This window comes from Aphelocoma coerulescens, chromosome 4 (assembly GCF_041296385.1).
Source record: "Aphelocoma coerulescens isolate FSJ_1873_10779 chromosome 4, UR_Acoe_1.0, whole genome shotgun sequence".
NCBI classification, from domain to species: Eukaryota; Metazoa; Chordata; class Aves; order Passeriformes; family Corvidae; genus Aphelocoma; species Aphelocoma coerulescens.
In genome coordinates this window covers 77,596,320-77,615,875 of record NC_091017.1, presented here as the reverse complement: position 1 = coordinate 77,615,875, position 19,556 = coordinate 77,596,320, and the positions used below count along the sequence as shown (strand labels likewise).

Below are 19,556 nucleotides of genomic sequence, written 5' to 3'. Positions count from 1 at the left end.
CTGTCCTGTCCCTGTCCCTGTCCCCATCCCTGTCCCTGTCCTGTCCCTGTCCCCTGTCCCTGTCCCGTCCCCGTCCCTGTCCCTGTCCTGTCCCCGTCCCTGTCCCGTCCCTGTCCCGTCCCTGTCCTGTCCCCGTCCCTGTCCCTGTCCCCGTCCCCGTCCCCGTCCCCGTCCCCGTCCCTGTCCCATCCTTGTCCTGTCCCCGTCCCTGTCCCTGTCTCTGTCCCGTCCCTGTCCCTGTCCCTGTCCCTGTCCCTGTCCATGTCCTGTCCCTGTCCCTATCCCTGTCCCATCCCTGTCCCTGTCCCTGTCCCTGTCCCATCCCTATCCCTGTCCCATCCCTGTCCCCTCCCTGTCCCTGTCCCTGTCCCATCCCTGTCCCTGTCCCTGTCCCTGTCCATGTCCCTGTCCCTGTCCCTGTCCCGTCCCTGTCCCTGTCCCTGCCCCTGTCCCCATCCCTGTCCCCATCCCTGTCCCATCCCTGTCCCTGTCCCTGTCCCTGTCCCTGTCCCGTCCCTGTCCCCTCCCTGTCCCCTCCCTGTCCCTGTCCTGTCCCTGTCCCTGTCCCTGTCCCATCCCTGTCCTGTCTCCGTCCCCGTCCCCGTCCCTGTCCCGTCCCTGTCCCGTCCCTGTCCCTGTCCCCATCCCTGTCCCTGTCCCTGTCCCTGTCCCCATCCCTGTCCCGTCCCGTCCCCGTCCCCGTCCCCGTCCCTGTCCCGTCCCTGTCCCTGTCCCATCCCTGTCCCGTCCCTGTCCCTGCCCCTGTCCCTGTCCCCGTCCCCATCCCCGTCCCGTCCCTGTCCTGTCCCTGTCCTGTCCCCGTCCCTGTCCCCATCCCTGTCCCTCTCCCTGTCCCTGTCCCATCCCTGTCCCTCTCCCTGTCCCTGTCCCATCCCTGTCCCTGTCCCTGTCCCCGTCCCCATCCCCGTCCCCATCCCCGTCCCCGTCCCCTCCCCGTCCCCGTCCCCGTCCCGTCCCTGTCCCATCCCTGTCCCATCCCTGTCCCTGTCCCTGCCCCTGTCCCTGTCCCATCCCTGTCCCTGTCCCCGTCCCTGTCCTATCCCTGTCCCTATCCCTGTCCCTGTCCCCGTCCCTGTCCCATCCCTGTCCCTGTCCTGTCCCCGTCCCCGTCCCCGTCCCCATCCCTGTCCCATCCCTGTCCCCGTCCCTGTCCCTGTCCCTGTCCCTGTCCCTGTCCCTGTCCTTGTCCTGTCCCTGTCCCTGTCCCTGTCCCTATCCCTGTCCCTGCCCCTGCCCCTGTCCCGTCCCTGTCCCGTCCCCGTCCCCGTCCCCGTCCCTGTCCCTGTCCCTGTCCCTGTCCTGTCCCTGTCCCTGTCCCCATCCCTGTCCCTGTCCTGTCCCTGTCCCCTGTCCCTGTCCCGTCCCCGTCCCTGTCCCTGTCCTGTCCCCGTCCCTGTCCCGTCCCTGTCCCGTCCCTGTCCTGTCCCCGTCCCTGTCCCTGTCCCCGTCCCCGTCCCCGTCCCCGTCCCCGTCCCTGTCCCATCCTTGTCCTGTCCCCGTCCCTGTCCCTGTCTCTGTCCCGTCCCTGTCCCTGTCCCTGTCCCTGTCCCTGTCCATGTCCTGTCCCTGTCCCTATCCCTGTCCCATCCCTGTCCCTGTCCCTGTCCCTGTCCCATCCCTATCCCTGTCCCATCCCTGTCCCCTCCCTGTCCCTGTCCCTGTCCCATCCCTGTCCCTGTCCCTGTCCCTGTCCATGTCCCTGTCCCTGTCCCTGTCCCGTCCCTGTCCCTGTCCCTGCCCCTGTCCCCATCCCTGTCCCCATCCCTGTCCCATCCCTGTCCCTGTCCCTGTCCCTGTCCCTGTCCCGTCCCTGTCCCCTCCCTGTCCCCGTCCCTGTCCCCATCCCTGTCCCTGTCCCTGTCCCTGTCCCTGTCCCATCCCTGTCCCTCTCCCTGTCCCTGTCCCATCCCTGTCCCTGTCCCTGTCCCCGTCCCCATCCCCGTCCCCATCCCCGTCCCCGTCCCCTCCCCGTCCCCGTCCCCGTCCCGTCCCTGTCCCATCCCTGTCCCATCCCTGTCCCATCCCTGTCCTGTCCCCCACTTCCCGGCGTTCCCCAGGGATCTGGAGCAGGCGGCCGACGCAGCCATCGAGCGCAAGAACGAGGCCGAGATGAACCTGGTGCTGTCGCGGTGCTCGGCCGGCACCGACGGCGCCGTGGCCGAGAAGCTCAACCGGGCCCGGGCACAGCTCCTCAAGAAGTGACCCCGATGCCGGAGGGGGGGGTCCAGCCCCCAGGGACACCCCCAGCCCCCCTCCCTAACCCTCACCCTACCCCTGACACGGCTGGCAGGGGACAGGGGGTGTCCGTGTCCTCTGGAAGCCGCTCCCAGCCCGGCTTTGTCCTCGCCGGCTGCCGGAGGTGGCACCGGCACCCCGCGGGGGACACGGGGGACCTGTCCCTTGTGGTCCAATAAAGAGAAGAGCTCCATGTGCTGTGTGCCCAGGGAGGGCTGTGGGGGCTCGGGGGGCACCCGGAGGGGGTGGCAGGGGACGGTCAGGGGGCACAGGGGGGGGTTCTGGGGCGGTTCCAGGGGCCTGGAGCAGGTCCTGGGGAGGTTTGGAAGGGGAGGTCGCTGGGTGGCCCCAAGGGGCGTTGGCTGGACATTGAGGGGATGTTGTGACACTCAAAACAGGTCCTGGGGGGCCTTCGCAGGGGTCCTGGAGGGGTTTCTGGAGCAGATCCTGGGGAGGTTTGGAAGGGGAGGTCGCTGGGTGTCCCCAAGGGTCACTTGAGGGGACAGTGGGGGGACACTGCGGGGGTCTCTGGGACCCTCAAACGAGTCCTTGGTGGGGACACTCAGAGGGGACGCTGGGGCCCAGGAGGGGTGCCTGGGGAGGCTGGAAGGGGAGGTCGCTGGGTGTCCCCAAGGGTCACTTGGGGGGAGGACATTTGGGGGGACATTTTGGGGGGGGGGGAGGGGAGGGGAGGTCCCGTCCCCGCGCTGCCTCCCCCGCCCGCCAGGGGGCGCCGCAGGGGCCGCTCGGCCCCGCCCCCTCCGGCGTCACGTGCCCCCGCGCGCGCCGCGGGCGCGGTGCATTGTGGGGCCGCAAAGATGGCGGCGCTCAGCGCGGGCCGGGCGGCGGCGGCGGTGAGGGGGGGGGGGCGGGAGTGAGGGCCGTGAGGGGAGAAGGGGCTCAGCGATGGGGTCTGAGGGGGCAGAATGAAGGGGGAGGCCGCTGAGGGGTGAACGGTCGGGCTGGGGGCGCCGCGCAGGGTCCGGGGGGGGCGGGAGGGGTCAAACGGGGTCTGACCTTATCCTTCACTGGGGCTCCCCCCGAGTGAGGCGTGAGGGGTCGGGCTGGGCTGGGGGTGTCCGTGAGGGCTGGGAGGGCTCGGGGGGGGGGTCAGTGTGGGGCAGGGTGTGCGGTCAGGGCTGGGGGGTGTCAGTTCGGGGGTGGCCGGTTCGGGCTGGGTGTGAGGGGGGTCATTTTGGGGAGACACTGAGGGGGGCTGCAGGGCCAGGCTGGCCCGGGGGTTACTTTGGGCTGGGAGCAACGTGGAGTGGGGGAGGATTTTGGGGGGTGGGGGGGCACCCCCTGACGGGGCTTTCTGACCTCTGGCACCCCCAGGGCCTCCTCCGCGCCCAGAGCCTCGGGGTGTGGAGGGGTCTGGGAACCTCGGCCGCCCTCCTGCAGCAAGCGCAGGCCAAGGTGAGGAGGGGCTGAGGGAGGAATTGGGGGGGGAAAAAGGGGGATCGGGGGGGGCCTTGTGGCTCTGCACAAGTCCCTGACAGGAGGGGGCAGCCGGGGGGGGTCGGGCTCTGCTCCCAGGGAACAGGGACAGGAGGAGAGGGAACAGCCTCAGGCTGGGCCAGGGGTTGGGATATCGGGAAAATTCCTCCTGGGAAGGGCTGTCCAAGCCTGGCAGTGGTGGAGTCCCCATCCCTGTGGGGATTTACCAGCCCTGTGGATGTGGCACTTGGGGACACGGGTCAGTGGTGGCCTGGGCAGTGCTGGGGGGGGGTCTTGGAGGTTTTTCCTAGCGGGAAGATTCCCTGATTCCATGTGGAATATTGCTGAGGATGCTGAGGGATGGGCTCGGCCCCAAATGTCTGCGTGACCTTGAGCCAGGCCTAGCGCTGCCCTTCCCTCGCCTTTGCCTGCTGATATTTAATCACTGCCCAGGAGCCCCAGTTTGTGCCCTGGAAATTTGATTCCGGGATATTCAAGCTCCCAGTTGGGGATTCTCAGCTTTCCTTTCCCCCTTCCCACTGGAATTCTGGAGTCTCTCTTGCCTGGCTCCTGGTATTGGGGGGGAATCCCCTGTGGATCCCCGAGGCTGGATGGGTGAGATCCATGCTGGAACCAGCTCCCAGCAGGGAATTCCGGCCTGAGCAAGGCAGGATCGGTGGGAGGAGGGTGTTGTAGTAGGAAGCAGCCGTGGAAGGGGGGAAAAAGGGAACATCCCAGGAAGGATCAGCGAGGCTCTTCGGTGGTCTGGGCCACAAAAATGGGCTTTGGCAGAATTCCCTGAGATCCTGAGGGCAGGGAGGAGGAACGAGGGAATTGAGGAAGGCTGGGCTGGGCTGGGAGCTGGCAGGAATTCCGCTGGGCAGAGGGAGAGGTTATTTCTGGAGGTGCTGAGTGAGGGAAAGGTCTCTCCGTGGTGTCGGGTGTGCTCAGGGCCGGGGGCACCCCGGGGTGGCCTCGGGACAGGGACTGGGTGTGGGGAGGGGAGGGAGGGGTCACGTCCCCAATCCTGGGGTGGGTTTGGGCCCCTCAGGACAAGACTTGGAGGGGCTGGAGCGTGTCCAGGGAAGGGTCTGGAGCTGCAGGAGAGGCTGAGGGAGCTGGGAAAGGGTCTGGAGCAGCTGAGGGAGCTGGGAAAGGGTCTGGAGCTGCAGGAGGGGCTGAGGGAGCTGGGAAAGGGTCTGGAGCAGCTGATGGAGCTGGGAAAGGGTCTGGAGCTGCAGGAGAAGCTGAGGGAGCTGGGAAAGGGTCTGGAGCTGCAGGAGAGGCTGAGGGAGCTGGGAAAGGGTCTGGAGCTGCAGGAGAGGCTGAGGGAGCTGGGAAAGGGTCTGGAGCTGCAGGAGAGGCTGAGGGAGCTGGGAAAGGGTCTGGAGCTGCAGGAGAGGCTGAGGGAGCTGGGAAAGGGTCTGGAGCAGTTGAGGGAGCTGGGAAAGGGGCTCAGCCTGGAGCAAAGGAGGCTCAGGGGGACCTTGTGGCTCTGCACAAGTCCCTGACAGGAGGGGGCAGCCGGGTTGGGGGTGGTTTGGGAACAGCTCAAGCTGTGCCAGGTGGGATATTGGGAATTTTCCTCCTGGAAAGGGCAGTGGTGGAGTCCCCGTGCCCGGAGGGATTTCCCCACCCTATGGATGTGGCACTGGGGATGAGTCCCGTGTCCCCGTGGGTGTGGGCGTTCCTCAGGCGCCCTCCCCCAGCTCGGGGTGGGGATGGGGGGTCCGGTTTGGGGCTGGCCTTTGGGGTGAGGCCGCCCTGACCCCGCCGGCTCCCCGCAGTCCCACAATGCCAAGGCCGAGGGCACGTTCCAGGTGACGATGCTGCCGGGGGATGGCGTGGGGCCCGAGCTCATGCACGCGGTCAAGGAGGTCTTCAAGGTACGGCCACGTCCTGGGGACACGAGCAGCAGCTGTCCCTGAATGTCCCCAAGTGTCCATGGGTGTCCCTGAGTGTCCCCAGGTGTCTGTGTGTCCCTGAGTGTTCCCGAGTGTTCCCGAGTGTCCCTGAGTTTCCCCCAGTGTCCCCGAGAGTCCCTGAGTGTCCCTGTGTGTCCCCAGGTGTCCCCAAGTGTCCCCAGGTGTCCCTGAGTGTCCCTGTGTGTCCCCAAGTGTCCCTGAGTGTCGCTGTGTCCCTGAGTGTTCCCAAGTGTCCCTGAGTGTCTGCAGGTGTCTGTGTGTCCCTGTGTGTCCCTCAGTGTCCCCAGGTGTCTGTGTGTCCCTCAGTGTCCCTGAGTGTCCCCAGGTGTCTGTGTGTCCCCGAGTGTCCCCAAGTGTCCCCAGGTGTCCCTGAGTGTCCCCAGGTGTCCCTGTGTGTCCCTGAGTGTCCCTGTGTGTCCCCACGTGTCTGTGTGTCCCCCAGTGTCCCTGTGTGTCCCCAGGTGTCTGTGTGTCCCTGAGTGTCCCCGAGTGTCCCCGAGTGTCCCCGAGTGTCCCTGAGTGTCCCTGTGTGTCCCCAGGTGTCTGTGTGTCCCTGAGTGTCCCCAAGTGTCCCTGAGTGTCCCTGAGTGTCTGTGTGTCCCTGTGTGTCCCTGTGTGTCCCCGAGTGTCCCTGAGTGTCCCTGTGTGTCCCCAGGTGTCTGTGTGTCCCTGAGTGTCCCCAAGTGTCCCTGAGTGTCCCCAAGTGTCCCTGTGTGTCCCTGAGTGTCTGTGTGTCCCTGAGTGTCCCCACGTGTCTGTGTGTCCCTGAGTGTCCCCAGGTGTCTGTGTGTCCTTGTGTGTTCCTGTGTGTCCCTGAGTGTCCCCAGGTGTCTGTGTGTCCCCGAGTGTCCCTGTGTGTCCCTGTGTGTCCCCAGGTGTCTGTGTGTCCTTGTGTGTTCCTGTGTGTCCCTGAGTGTCCCCAGGTGTCTGTGTGTCCCCGAGTGTCCCTGTGTGTCCCTGTGTGTCCCCCAGTGTCTGTGTGTCCCCGAGTGTCCCTGTGTGTCCCTGAGTGTCCCCGTGTGTCCCTGTGCCCTCTGTCCCCACTGGTGCTGCCCACAGGCAGAGGGGGAGTCCCCGCTCCTGGAGAGATTTGTCTTGGATATTGGGAAAATTCCTCCTGGAAAAGGATGGGGGGGAGTCCCCATCCCTGGAGGGATTTAAGTTGGACATGGAGAAAATTCCTCCTGGAAAAACAGGGAATCCCCATCCCTGGAGGGATTTAGCAGCCCTGTGTTGGTGGCACTTGGGGACATCCCCACTGGTGGCCTGGGCACTGCTGGCGAGGCCTCGGCGAGCTTTCCCAACCTCGATATTCCGTGATTTTATCACCACTCCTTCGGGACCAAAGGGACCCAGAGGTCCGACCGTGGTGCTTCCCTCCTCTCCCCGAGCAGGGCCCTGGCTGGTCCAGGGCTCTGTGTCCCCGTCGGTGTCCCCGAGGCTCCCCGGGTGACACCGGGCGCCTCTGTCCCCGTCGCAGGCCGGCGGCGTCCCCGTGGTCTTTGACGAGCACCACCTGAGCGAGGTGCAGAACACGGCGTCCGAGGAGAAGCTGGATCGGGTCGTGGATTCCATGAAGGAGAGCAAGGTCGCCCTCATCGGTGAGGAGAGGCCGGAGGAGTGTGGCCTTGGCCTTGTCCTTGTGGGGAGGTCACACCTGGAACCCTGGGGAAGGAGCTGGGAAAGGGGCTGGAGCTGCAGGAGAGGCTGAGGGAGCTGGGAAAGGGTTTGGAGCAGCTGAGGGAGCTGGAAAGGGTCTGGAGCTGCAGGACAGGCTGAGGGAGCTGGGAAAGGGTTTGGAGCACTGGGAGAGGCTGAGGGAGCTGGGAAAGGGTCTGGAGCTGCAGGAGAGGCTGAGGGAGCTGGGAAAGGGTCTGGAGCTGCAGGAGAGGCTGAGGGAGCTGGGAAAGGGTCTGGAACTGCAGGACAGGCTGAGGGAGCTGGGAAAGGGTCTGGAGCTGCAGGAGAGGCTGAGGGAGCTGGGAAAGGGTCTGGAGCTGCAGGAGAGGCTGAGGGAGCTGGGAAAGGGTCTGGAGCTCCTGGAGGGGCTGAGGGAACTGGGAAAGGGTCTGGAGCACTGGGAGAGGCTGAGGGAGCTGGGAAAGGGGCTCAGCCTGGAGAAAAGCGGGATCAGGAGGGACCTTGTGGCTCTGCACAAGTCCCTGAAATCTTGGAGCCAGGTGGGAGTCGGGATCTGCTCGCAGGGAACAGGGACAGGAGGAGAGGGAGCGGCCTCGGGCTGGGCCAGGGGAGGTTGGTGTGGGATTTTGGGAATACTCCCCCGTGTCCTCATCCCGCTCCGTGTCCTGCAGGGAAGATCCACACGCCCATGGAGTACAAGGGAGACCTGGCATCCTATGACATGAGGCTCAGGTGAGGGAGGGCCCCACTCACCTGCCAGGCGCCGGGAAAATTAATTAATTAATCACTAATGAGTTATGGGGGAAGAGGAAAATCCCGAGGGAGCGCGTGTGGGCTGGGAAAGAAAATTCCCGAGGGACCATCGTGAGCTCTCCCCGTTCAGTGGGATCCTGGAGAGGGGGGTGGTCCCGGGGACTTGTAGGGAAGAGTCTCTGGGAAAAAAAAAATCATTAATTATTAATTAAAGAGTTATTGGGAGGCAGAGTTCCTGCGGGATTCTGTGCAGCTTGGGAAACAACATTCCTGAGGGACCATCCGTGGTCAGGAGCTGCCCCTGCTCACCGTGGGGTCCTGGAGAGGGGGGTGAGGGTGGCCCCAGCCGTGAGCCCACCCCGCTGCCCCTTCCCAGGAGGAAGCTGGACCTGTTTGCCAACGTGGTGCACGTGAAGAGTCTCCCGGGATACCAGACCCGGCACAACAACCTGGACCTGGTGATCATCCGGGAGCAGACGGAGGGCGAGTACAGCTCCCTGGAGCACGAGGTACGGACAGCCCTCGGCCATGGAGACAGCCTGGGAGAGCTGGGAATGTTCTCCTGGAGAAGGGAGAACTCCAGGGGATCCTCAGAGTCCCTAAAGGGACTCCGGGAGAGCTGCAGAGGGATTTGGGATAAGGGATTTGGGATAAGGGATTTGGGACAGGAGGCAGGGAATGGCTTCCCAGTGGGAAAGGGGAGCTTGGGGTGGGATGTTGGGAATGGAATTGCTGGGAATGGAATTGCCAGAGCAGCTGGGGCTGCCCCTGGATCCCTGGGAATGTCCCAAGGCCAGGTTGGACACTGGGGCTTGGATCCAGCTGGGATAGAGGGAGGTGTCCCTGCCACGGATGGAGTGGGATGGGATTCCAGGTCCTTTCCCACCCAAAGCATTCCAGGATTGTGGAGCCCCTCTGGATCAGGCTGGGAGAGCTGGGAATGTTGCCCTGGAGAAGGGAAGGAGCCAGGGAGAGCTGGGAGCCCCTTGCAGGGCCTAAAGGGGCTCCAGGAGAGCTGCAGAGGGACTGGGGCCAAGGGCTGGAGGGCCAGGAGGCAGGGAATGGCTTCCCAGTGGGAAAGGGGAGCTTGGGCTGGGATGTTGGGAAGGAATTGCTGGCTGGGAGGGTGGGGAGGGGCTGGGCTGGAATTGCCAGAGCAGCTGGGGCTGCCCCTGGATCCCTGGGAATGTCCAAGGCCAGGCTGGACACTGGGGCTTGGATCCACCTGGGACAGTGGGAGGTGTCCCTGGCTGGAATGGGATGAGCTCTGAGGTCTCTCCAACCCAAACTATTCCCTGATTCCCTGCTCAGCACGCTGTGGACCTGCCTGGAGCAATGGAGTTGGGGGAGTACTTAGGGATGAGGACACAGCTCCAGTGAGGATTGGGGTGGCTGCAGGGGGGATGATGCCTGGAAAAAGGGACAGAGGGACATGGATGTTGTCCTGGATTAACCCCACAGCACCCCCCTTCTCCTGGGGTCCTCCCACTTCCCTGTGAGGAGGAGAACAGGAAAGAAAAGGCAAACCTGGGTCGAGATCAGAACAATTTAATAACTGAAACAAAATTCAATAAGAAGTATTTAATTGGAAAACCACTGATGGCAAGAATAATTAACAATAACTACAAATACGTGTAAGAATTACACACACAGCAGATCATAAATACAATTCCGGCGCTCAGCACAGGGAGACAAACAGACCCCAAGGCAGGAGGGGTGCTGGGGACACGCTGGGGTGGCCGTGCCGGGTGTGTGACCCCCACCCTGACCCCCCCAGAGCGTCAGGGGGGTGATCGAGTGCCTGAAGATCATCACCAGGGCCAAGTCCCAGCGCATCGCCAAGTTCGCCTTCGACTACGCCACCAAGAAGGGCCGGGCCAAGGTCACAGCTGTGCACAAGGCCAACATCATGTGAGTGTCCCTGTCCCCCCCTGTCCCCCCCTGTCCCCTCCTGTCCCCCCCTGTGCCCCCAGGGACCGGCCCTCGGCACTGCCCACATCGCCTTCTCTAGAGAGCGGTGTGACCTCAGCGAGGGGCTGGCACCTGCCAGTGCCCAGAGGGGCTCCAGGACACCTGGGAGGGACTTGGGACACGGCCTGGAGTGGCAGGAGAAGGGGCAATGGCTTCAGGTTGGGGGGTGGGATGTTGGGAAGGAATTCCCAGCTGGGAGGGTGGGGAGGGGCTGGGCTGGAATTGCCAGAGCAGCTGGGGGCTGCCCCTGGATCCCCTGGCAGTGCCCAAGGGCAGGTTGGAGCACCCTGGGACAGTGGGAGGTGTCCCTGCCCATGGGATCCATAAACTTTGAACCATTCCATGACTCTGGGATCCTGCTCCGTGCCGGGCTGGGTGAGGGAGAGCAGGATTTCCCTGGGATTGGAGGTTTTCCCTCTCTCTGCTGCCAGGAGTGAGCAGGACTCTGCCCCCCCGGGGGCTGCTGCTGATCAGAGTTATTGATAACCCAGTGTCCAGATATTCCCAGCGCAGCCTCTCCCTAACAACCCTGTCACCCCTCCCCATGGATTGTGGGATCACTGGCTTGGGGTCAATCCTGCAGAATCCCGAGCTCCCCAGCTCTGGAGTCAGCACCGATGGGGGCACCCAGACAGCTCCTCCTGCTCCTCCCACCTGGAACAAACCCCTTCCTCATCAGGGAGAGGGGGGGAAAAGCAGGATGAGGAGCCCCAAGGGATGTTCCAGATCCCAGTTCCAGCCTTTAGGATTCCCCTGCTCTCCCGCCGACCCTTCCCGGTGTTCCTGCCGCAGGAAGCTGGGGGATGGGCTGTTCCTGCAGTGCTGCAAGGAGGTGGCCAAGCTGTACCCCAAGATCCAATTCGACACCATGATCATCGACAACTGCTGCATGCAGGTGAGCCACGGGACACCCGTGGGTGTGGCCCCATCCCTGCTCCCTTCCCACCCTGAGGAGCTGGAACCTCCAAAGCCGGCCACGCCTGGTGCCAGGGTTGGGCCTGTGCCAGGCAGGAGCATTCCCAGCATTCCCAGTATTCCCAGCTCGGTCTCAGCTGGCCCTGCACACCCCGTGGCTCCGGGGCCATCCCAGTGTTGCTCCCAGCGCTCCTCCTGGGGGGAATTTGGGGGGGGGGGTTTGGCCACGGGCGGGTTCTGCCGCTCACCTGCCTTGGTGACCTGGCTTCCTGCAGCCTCACTGGGGCTGGGCGTGTTCATATCCCTAAAAACTGCCCTTTGCATCCCTAAAAACCCCATATCCCATCGCTGCTGCTCCAGGCAGTTGTGCCAAGCGGGGAACGATTCGCATCGGAGACACCTTGGAGCTCCTCCAGCCCCACCACACCTGGGCTCTGCTCCCTGTCCCGGTGTGGGCTTGAGCTTCCCCCGGGTGTTCCCGGCCTCACCTGCCCCATTCCCATTCCCATGCCAGCTGGTGCAGAATCCCTACCAGTTCGACGTCCTGGTGATGCCCAACCTCTACGGGAACATCGTGGACAACTTGGCCGCGGGGCTGGTGGGCGGCGCCGGCGTCGTGCCCGGCGAGAGCTACAGCGCCGAGTACGCCGTGTTCGAGCTGGTGAGGAGGAGGGCGATCCCAGCGGGGAATTCCCAAGGCTGGGAGAGTGGGATGATCCCGTCACCGTGCCCTGTGTCCCGCAGGGAGCCCGGCACCCCTTCGCCCAGGCCGTGGGCAGGAACATCGCCAACCCCACGGCCATGCTGCTGTCGGCCTCCAACATGCTGCGGCACCTCAAGTACGTGCTGGGCTGCGAGGGAGGGGGTTTGGGGGGGTTCTGAGGGGCTCATCCCGTGCTTCCCGCTCTTTTCCAGCCTGGAATACCACTCCAACATGATCTCGGACGCGGTGAAGAAGGTGATCAAAGGTGGCAAAGTGAGTGCGGGGCGATGGGTAGGGCTGGTGCTGCCGGGGCCGCGTCCTCGCGAGGCTCCGGCTCCTCTCTCCAGCCGGGATTCCGGCTCCTCTCCTCTCTCCAGCTGGAATTCCAGCTCCTCTCCTCTCTCCAGCCGGGATTCCGGCTCCTCTCCTCTCTCCAGCTGGAATCCCAGCTCCTCTCCTCTCTCCAGCCGGGATTCCAGCTCCTCTCCTCTCTTTAGCCGGGATTCCAGCTCCTCTCCTCTTTCCAGCTGGAATCCCGGCCCCACAGCCACATCCAGCCCCTGTGGTGACATCCTGGTGAGGGAGGGACTTCTGGCACAGCCCTGTCCCCACCTGGGTCCTGGCAGGACATTCAGGGACCTTTCCATGGCCCCATTACCCACCCCAGATCCTGGCAGGGAGCTCAGGGGATGTTCCACAGCCCCATCCTCACCGCAGGTCCTGGCAGGGAGCTCAGAGGATGTTCCACAGCCCCATCCTCACTGCAGGTCCTGGCAGGGAGCTCAGGGGATGTTCCACAGCCCCATCCTCACCGCAGGTCCTGGCAGGGAGCTCAGGGGATGTTCCACAGCCCCATCCTCACCCCAGATCCTGGCAGGGAGCTCAGGGGGTGTTCCACAGCCCCATCCTCACCCCAGATCCTGGCAGGGAGCTCAGGGGATGTTCCACAGCCCCCTCGTCACTGCAGGTCCTGGCAGGGCGATGAAGGGTGGCCGCTCTCTCTCTCTCTCTCTCTCCTGTCCTGTCCCCTCCCAGCCGATTCCCTCCGTTCACCGCGGCCTTTCCCCGTTTCTCCCCCTCCCTGTGTTGGATTTGCAGGTCCGGACTCGGGATTTGGGCGGTTACTCCACCACTTCTGACTTCGTCAAGTCCGTCATTGACAACCTGCACCCCCACTATGGGGCTTAGGACCCCCGGCAGCTCCCCCAGCGCCTCGGCCCCCTCCCCAAACCCCCTCCCTGCCCCCCCAGTGCCCCCCAGGGAGGAGGGAGGCCCCATAACTCCAGGAATCCTTTTTCCCCCACCCCATTCCCCGGCGGGGGTTGCTCCGTGGAGGCGGCCAGTTCGGATTTTGGGGTTCACTGGGGTGGCCTGGGGGGGACGGGGCAGTGCCCCAAACTCATAGGCAGCTCCTGTTGGGACCACCGTGGCTGTGGGACCCCATTCCCGTGGGATCCTTCTGACCGTGGGACCCCATTCCCATGGGATCCCTGCGGCTGGATAATCATTCCTGTGGGACCAATGGGATTGTGGGATCCCTGTGACCGTGGGACCCCCATTCCAATGGGATCCTTATGACTCTGGGACCTTATTCCCATGGGATCCCTATGACTGTAGGACCCCATTCCCATGGGATCCCTATGACTGTGGGATCCCTGTGACTCTGGGACCCCATTCCCATGGGATCCCTGTGACCGTGGGACCAGTGTGGTTGTGGGATCCTGATGACCATGGGACCAGCGTGACTGTGGGACCCCATTCCCGTGGGACTCCCATTCCCGTGGGACCCATCCCATCCAGCTTTTAGCAATAAGCAGGGTCACATCCCCCACCCTCCACCCCCTTGGCAGCTGCTGGCACAGGGTCCCCATGCGGGGACAGTTCCAGGCACGGGGTGGCCCTGGGCCATTCCGGACCTGGGACAGGGTGGGGAGCTGCACTCTGTGCCCCCCCAACTGGGGGAATTTGGGTTTCCCAGCGCTCTGAGCTGCACCTGGGAGGTGACCCCATAACCCTGTGGCCCCGTGGGACCAGGCCTGGTGCCACCCCGGGGCCGTGGGGCTGTCACCGCGCCGTGCTCTGTATCCTGCTTTGCTAATAAAGGGTCCAACGCTTCCCTGCAGCCCTGCCCTGCCCTGGGGGGACCTCACGGCTTTGGGGGGGCTGGGGCTGCTCTAAACTGGGGAGGGGGGGGCAGTGCTAAAAGCAGAGCCCAAACCGGACATTGGGGCGCCCCTAAGCTGGCACAGGGGGCCATCAACCCCTCGCTGAGGCACAGGGACCATTTGGGGGGCGCAGGGGGCTCCAGGGAGCCCGATCCCGCGGTGCCACGGCCCACCTGGGGCGGGGGGACCCCGCAGTTCCAGGGTCCCCTCCTGCTCCCTAACCTCCCGTCTCCTTGCAGGTGCGCACGGCGGACATGGGGGGCTACTCCACCTCCATGGATTTCACCCAGGCCGTGATCGCTGCCCTGGAGGTGTAGTGTCCCTCACCCCGTCCCCTCCCCCGGCGACTCCAATAAAAGTGGCCTCCAGTGGCCTCAGGCGTGACCGCGCTGCCGTCGTGTCCCTGGGCCCCGGGGCAGGCTGTGGTGCCAGGGTGACCCCCGTGGGGACAGCCTGGCCACCCCCTGCCACGGAGCAGGACAGGAGGGATCAGCAACAACCTCAGCCCTTTATTGGGGTTCGGGCACCCCGAGCGGGGCCTCTCCCCTGCACTGCACAGGCTGGGGTGGGGCACGGCCTGGGGACAGCCCTGGGTCCCCCAGGAAGGGGACAGGGCCAGGGGACAGCCCCGGGCAGCCCAGGGTCCCCCGGGAAGGGGACAGGGCCAGGGGACAGCCCCGGGCAGCCCAGGGTCCCTGGGAAGGGGACAGGGCCAGGGGACAGCCCCGGGCAGCCCTGGGTCCCCCGGGAAGGGGACAGGGCCAGGGGACAGCCCCGGGCAGCCCTGGGTCCCTGGGAAGGGGACAGGGCCTTGGAAGTTCCACTGTGTAAGGCACAGTCCAGTCCAGTCCAGTCCAGGGGCTGCTGGTGGCCAGAGGGACTCACCCAGGCCACGAGGGGCTGTGCCACGTTCCGAGTGGCCACTGGGGCACGGCAGTGATGGGCACTCGGCCGCTGCTCACTCCCGTCCGTCCGTCTGTCTGTCCGTGTGCGGGAGCTCCCGCTCCAGCCCCGCTCTCTAATCCTCCTCTGAGTCCCGGGCCGCTGCCTTCTTCTTCTTCTTCTTTTTCTTCTTCTTCTCCTCCTCCTCCTGCTCGGCCTCCACCGTGATTTTCCTTTTCTTCTTGGGCAATGGCTCCTCCTCCTCCTCCTCCTCTTCCTCCACCCCGTTCTCCTCGGGCTCTGCCTCCACTTCCGACTCCTCCGGCTGCTGCTGCTGCTTCTTTTTCTTCTTCTTCTTGGCTCCCACGTCGTTCTCCTGTGGGGAGCCCCACATCAGCTCTGCCCCCCACACCCCGCCTGGCCCCAGGAGGATCCAGGCAGCCCCAAAACCCCCCAGGAGGGTCTCACCCCATCCTCCCCCTCACCTCCGTCTCCATCACCGAGTTTTCCGCCCCCTCCTCGGCGGCCGCCGCCAGGGCCTCCAGCCGCCGCTTCTCCCGCTTCTTCCTCTTCTTCTCCTTCTTCTCCTGCCTCCTCTTCACCTCAGCCACCACCTCGTTGGCCTGGGGGGACACACGGGGCACGTGAGCGAGGGGAGGGTCCCAGGGTCTGTGCCCACCCCCAGCACCGGTCGGATCAGACTCATTAAATCAGTCTTTGGCCTCCACAGCGGGTCAGGATGGCACAGTGACATCACCTCCGACACGGGCCCTCACCCTCATCATCTTCATCACCACAGCACCTTCATCACCTCACCCTCATCTTCATCCCCTTCGCCACCATCCTCCATCATCTTCATCGCCACAACACCTCCATTGTTTGCATCTCTCAGCACCTCACCTCCTTCCCCTTCTTCACCTTGCCACCACCTTCATCTCCCCCCACACCTCCCCTCCATCCCTCCATCTGCCTCCACTGATCACCCTCACCGCTCTTCTTCATCCCTCAGCGTCCCTGCTGCCTCCTCTTCCTCCTCACCTCCACCACGGCCTCCTTCATCACCTCCAGGTTCTTGCGGGGCGGCTCCCCGGTCTCGTAGAAGGCCAAGCGCTCCTCCACCTGCTCCCGCAGCTTGTCCCCGAACACGCTGGTGGGGACCTCTGCAGGGAGGGGACAGGGGGGGCTCAGAACCCACCCTGCACCCCCCAAACCCCCCCCCGAGTCCCCCCCGTGCTCTGCTCAGCCCAGAGGAGTCACCATTCACACGGGGTGAGATGCTGTTGACGAAAAATGTTCCCATCACGGCAGAGCGGCCCTGAAGGGCACCCGAGCACCCTCCCCGTGCCCGACCGAGCACCAGGTGACCGTGCCCATGCTGGCCAGGCCTGTGCCCCCTAAACCCCCCCCCCCCCGAGAGCCCCCAAAACCCACCTGAGAAGCAGTCGATGCGCGAGGCGATCGTGCACTTGTTGGCCAGGTAGCGCGAGATCCGCCCCTTGTTCTTGGCGGCCGCGCGCCCGATGAAGGTGGAGTGGAAGATGAGGCCGTACTTGGGGGTGTTTCCCCGCGTCTTCAGCGCCCTGCCAGGGGCCAGGGAAAGGGGTCAGGAGCCCTGAATGCAGCCCCCACCCACGGACAGACCCTCCCCACCCCGTCACAGCCGCGGTTACCTGAACAGCGCCTTCTCGGCGCCCAGGATCTGCACCGTCGACGCCGGGTACTTGGCCAGGTTGGTCAGGCTGCCGGCGTGGGAAATCAGGCGGGCGCCCACCTGGGGGACAGCACGGGGCAGGGGTCACCGGTGGCCCTGGAGCCCTCAAGGGCACGCAGAGCCCACCCCCAGGCCAGGGATCAGCAGTGGAAGCGTCAGCAGCACGGCTCAGTGGATTGACAGATTCACTCTGACATCATCTCCGCGGCCGGGGAGGGGACGGGGGGGCCCCGGGGGCACTCACCACCTCCCCGATGAGGGCCGACAGGCTGGGGGCCACCTGGCTCATCTTGGAGCGCAGGTACTCCTGCAGCCCCTTGCGGTACTCGGACAGCGAGATGACGCGGCGGGAGAAGCTCTCGATGTTGATGAGGTCCAGCGGGGAGATGTCCATCCCTGGGGGTGGCACGGGATGAGTGCTGGCACTGACCACGTGGCCAGGCCCCCCCCGGAGCCCCTCAGAGCCCCCCTCACCCATGGAGGAGCGGGAGGCCTCCAGGATGGCCTGGGCCTTGGCGCTGTCCATGACGATCTCCTCCAGCCCCTCCAGGCTCTCCTCGCTCAGCTCCCGGCGGTTCCCGATGAATTTGGCCACCCGGCAGTACATGGAGTTCTCGGGGACGATCTTGATCAGCTCTGGGAAGTGATACCCGTACCACTCCCTGTGGGAACGAGGACAGCGTCAGCCACAGCTCTGAGTGTCCCCCCCGAGCCCTGTCCCCGGCCCCGTGTCCCCCCCAGGCCACCCCTCTGTGTTCCATGTGTCCCCCCAGGTCCACGCCGTGGCCCCAGGGCCTGGCCAGTGGCCCTCGGGGAGCTGCTGTCCCTCCCCGGTCTGTACAGGCGGCCGGAGCGCTGGCGGCTGTCTGTGGTAAGCATGGGGAGGGGACACCCCCAAAACCCTTAAACCCCCCCCCAAATTTGTCCTGACTGACCGGACGCGCATGGAGAAGGTGTTGATGTCCTTGTCCAGCTGGTCCAGCAGGCTGATGGACTGGATGATCATGTTGTCCACCCGGTGCACGTTGAACTTCACCTTGGCCCGGGAGTAGCTGTGGCCGAGCCCCAGCTGGGCCTTGGCCGCCGACTGCGCCGTGAGGCCTCGGACCAGCGCCGGGAAGTGCAGCCGGATCCCTGCAGGGAGGGACACGGGGTCACCGTGCGGGGACAGCGCTGCCCACACACACGGACACACATGGGGACACACACACACGGACACACACATGGACACACACATGGGGACACACACACGGACACACACACGGACACACACACGGACACACACACAGATGGACACACACACAGATGGACACACACACACACACACACGGACACACATGGGGACACACACATGGGGACACACACACACACGGACACACACACGGACACACACACACGGACACACACACAAGGACACACACAGACACACGGACACACACACGGACACACACACGGACACGGACACACACACGGACACACACACACACAGACACACGGACACACGGACACACACACACGGACACACACACGGACACACACACACACACGGACACACACACGGACACACACACGGACACACACACACGGACACACACACACACGGACACACACACGGACACACACACGGACACACACACACGGACACACACACACACGGACACACACACACACGGACACACGGACACACACACATGGACACACACACATGGACACACACACGGACAGACACACGGACAGACACACACACACGGACACTAAGCTGTCACCACGTGCAGCCCCAGGGACACCAACAATGGCACCGCATCCCCCAACTCCTGACCCCTCCCAATGGAACCCCAACCAAGCCAGGACCCCCCCGAGGTGTCCCCCGTCCCCCCCCGTCCCCACTCACCGCGCATGAGCTCGGCCACGACGCCCCCGGTCTGACACTGCACCCCCAACTCCTCCAGCACGGCCGCGCCCATCTTGGCATCGCCCACCCCCAGCACCACCTTCTTCCTCTTGGGGGGCAGCGCCGTGTCCAGCAGCAGCCGCAGGTCCTCGTGCAGGACCCCTGCAGGAGAGCGAGGGGTCAGGGCGGCCCGGAGGTGCCCGCGGGAGGGGGGTCCCGGTGCCCCGGCCCCGCACTCACCCTCGGACACGGCGTTCATGTTCTCCAGCGCGCTCTGCGCCGAGCGGAACGGCGAGAACGCCACGAGCTTCACCATGTTGTGGAACTTGCCCAGCGTCAGGATGCTCTCCTCCACCTGCGGGGGAATCGGGGCGGAGCCGGGGGGCTCCGGTCACGGCCGGGCACGGGGAACGAGCCCTGCGAACAGCCCCGGCTGCGGCACCAGCCCGGTGCGGCCCCGCCCGGCGCCCCCGGGCCCTCCCCGCCGCTTCCCTCCCACCGCGGTCCGCTCGCCCCCCGTCTCCCCGCTCCCATTCCGGTTTCCCCCCGCTTCCCCCCCACCTCTGCGGTCCCTGTTCTTCTCCTTCCACCTCCCCGCCCCGATCCTGCTCCTCCCCGCTCCCGCTGTTCCGCTCCCCCCGTTGCCGGTCCCGTACCTGCGGCAGCAGGAGGCCGATCTCCTCCACCTCTCGCACGGCGAACAGCGCGTACCCGGCCGCATGTTCGAACAGCACGTGCAGCAGCACCTGCGGCACCGGGGGCTCCGCTCACCGGGGGCGGCACCAGGGCCGCGCTCCCGCCCATCCCCGCGCCCGCCGCCCCACCGGAGCGCCCGGCCCGGCTCAATGCGGCTCCCCCGGCCTCCTTCAGGCCCCGGCCCGTCCCGATGCGGTCGGAAGGAGCTCCTGGGCCCCCCTCCAGTACCGATGGCGTCGGATGCGGCCCCGGCCCGTCCCTCACTCACCATCGTCCTCCCGCCGCCGCCGCCGCCCGGAACTGACGCCGTGTCCCCGCCGGAACCCCGGTTCCTCCCGCCTCCACCAATCAGCGCCCACTGCGCCGCCCCCTCCGCCAATCAACGTGGGCTACCCTCGAAGGACCCGCCCAGCAGCCAATCAGACAGAGGAGCGCTCGGCCCCGCCCCTCAGCGGCGCCTACCAATCAGAACACGGAACGGGGCGTTTCCTCCCGCCTTTTCCTGCGCGCCAGCCAATGGGAGCCGCGCGCGCGCGCCAGCCCCGCCCCTTCCCGCGCGGTTTGATGCGCGCGCGGCCGCACGTGGCGGGAGCCGCCGCCCCCGAGGGTC

The 19,556-nt window shown here is 65.4% G+C and overlaps 3 protein-coding genes and 2 non-coding genes across 6 annotated transcripts in view; 2 read left to right on the top strand and 3 right to left on the bottom strand.

The window, feature by feature from the left end:
* The window catches only part of VPS16 (VPS16 core subunit of CORVET and HOPS complexes), a 49,145-nt gene extending 46,696 nt beyond the window's left edge, over nt 1-2,449 (top strand). Inside the window, exon 24 of the mRNA XM_069014821.1 lies at nt 2,079-2,449. Coding sequence (XP_068870922.1) covers nt 2,079-2,223 — 145 coding nt within the window. The 3' untranslated portion in view covers nt 2,224-2,449. The remainder of the gene's footprint in view (nt 1-2,078) is intronic.
* A 587-nt stretch (nt 2,450-3,036) lies between these two features.
* On the top strand, nt 3,037-14,150 carry IDH3B (isocitrate dehydrogenase (NAD(+)) 3 non-catalytic subunit beta). 2 transcript variants are annotated; one of them, XM_069014820.1, is made up of 12 exons: nt 3,037-3,110; nt 3,592-3,672; nt 5,481-5,579; nt 7,099-7,219; nt 7,931-7,991; nt 8,389-8,521; nt 9,790-9,923; nt 10,776-10,878; nt 11,413-11,559; nt 11,643-11,737; nt 11,814-11,874; nt 14,006-14,150. In XM_069014820.1, exons 1-12 carry the CDS (start codon nt 3,075-3,077, stop codon nt 14,081-14,083), a joined length of 1,149 nt encoding a protein of 382 aa, XP_068870921.1. In that variant the 5' UTR covers nt 3,037-3,074; the 3' UTR covers nt 14,084-14,150. The 2 variants fall into 2 exon arrangements, with proteins under 2 accessions (XP_068870921.1, XP_068870919.1); XM_069014818.1 differs by lacking the exon at nt 14,006-14,150 and adding an exon at nt 12,700-13,723.
* A 105-nt stretch (nt 14,151-14,255) lies between these two features.
* On the bottom strand, nt 14,256-19,261 carry NOP56 (NOP56 ribonucleoprotein). The gene is made up of 12 exons (XM_069014817.1): nt 19,215-19,261; nt 18,907-18,996; nt 18,491-18,605; nt 18,251-18,412; nt 17,295-17,493; nt 16,834-17,021; nt 16,604-16,755; nt 16,319-16,419; nt 16,080-16,228; nt 15,687-15,808; nt 15,134-15,271; nt 14,256-15,024 (listed from the first exon to the last, which is right to left on the bottom strand). Exons 1-12 carry the CDS (start codon nt 19,215-19,217, stop codon nt 14,785-14,787), a joined length of 1,659 nt encoding a protein of 552 aa, XP_068870918.1. The 5' UTR covers nt 19,218-19,261; the 3' UTR covers nt 14,256-14,784.
* LOC138110168 (small nucleolar RNA SNORD57) lies at nt 15,342-15,410 on the bottom strand. Its single transcript, XR_011150802.1, has one exon. It is a non-coding gene; the product is annotated as a small nucleolar RNA SNORD57 (small nucleolar RNA).
* LOC138110160 (small nucleolar RNA SNORD56) lies at nt 15,884-15,956 on the bottom strand. Its single transcript, XR_011150794.1, has one exon. It is a non-coding gene; the product is annotated as a small nucleolar RNA SNORD56 (small nucleolar RNA).
* Nucleotides 19,262-19,556: the final 295 nt, after the last annotated feature.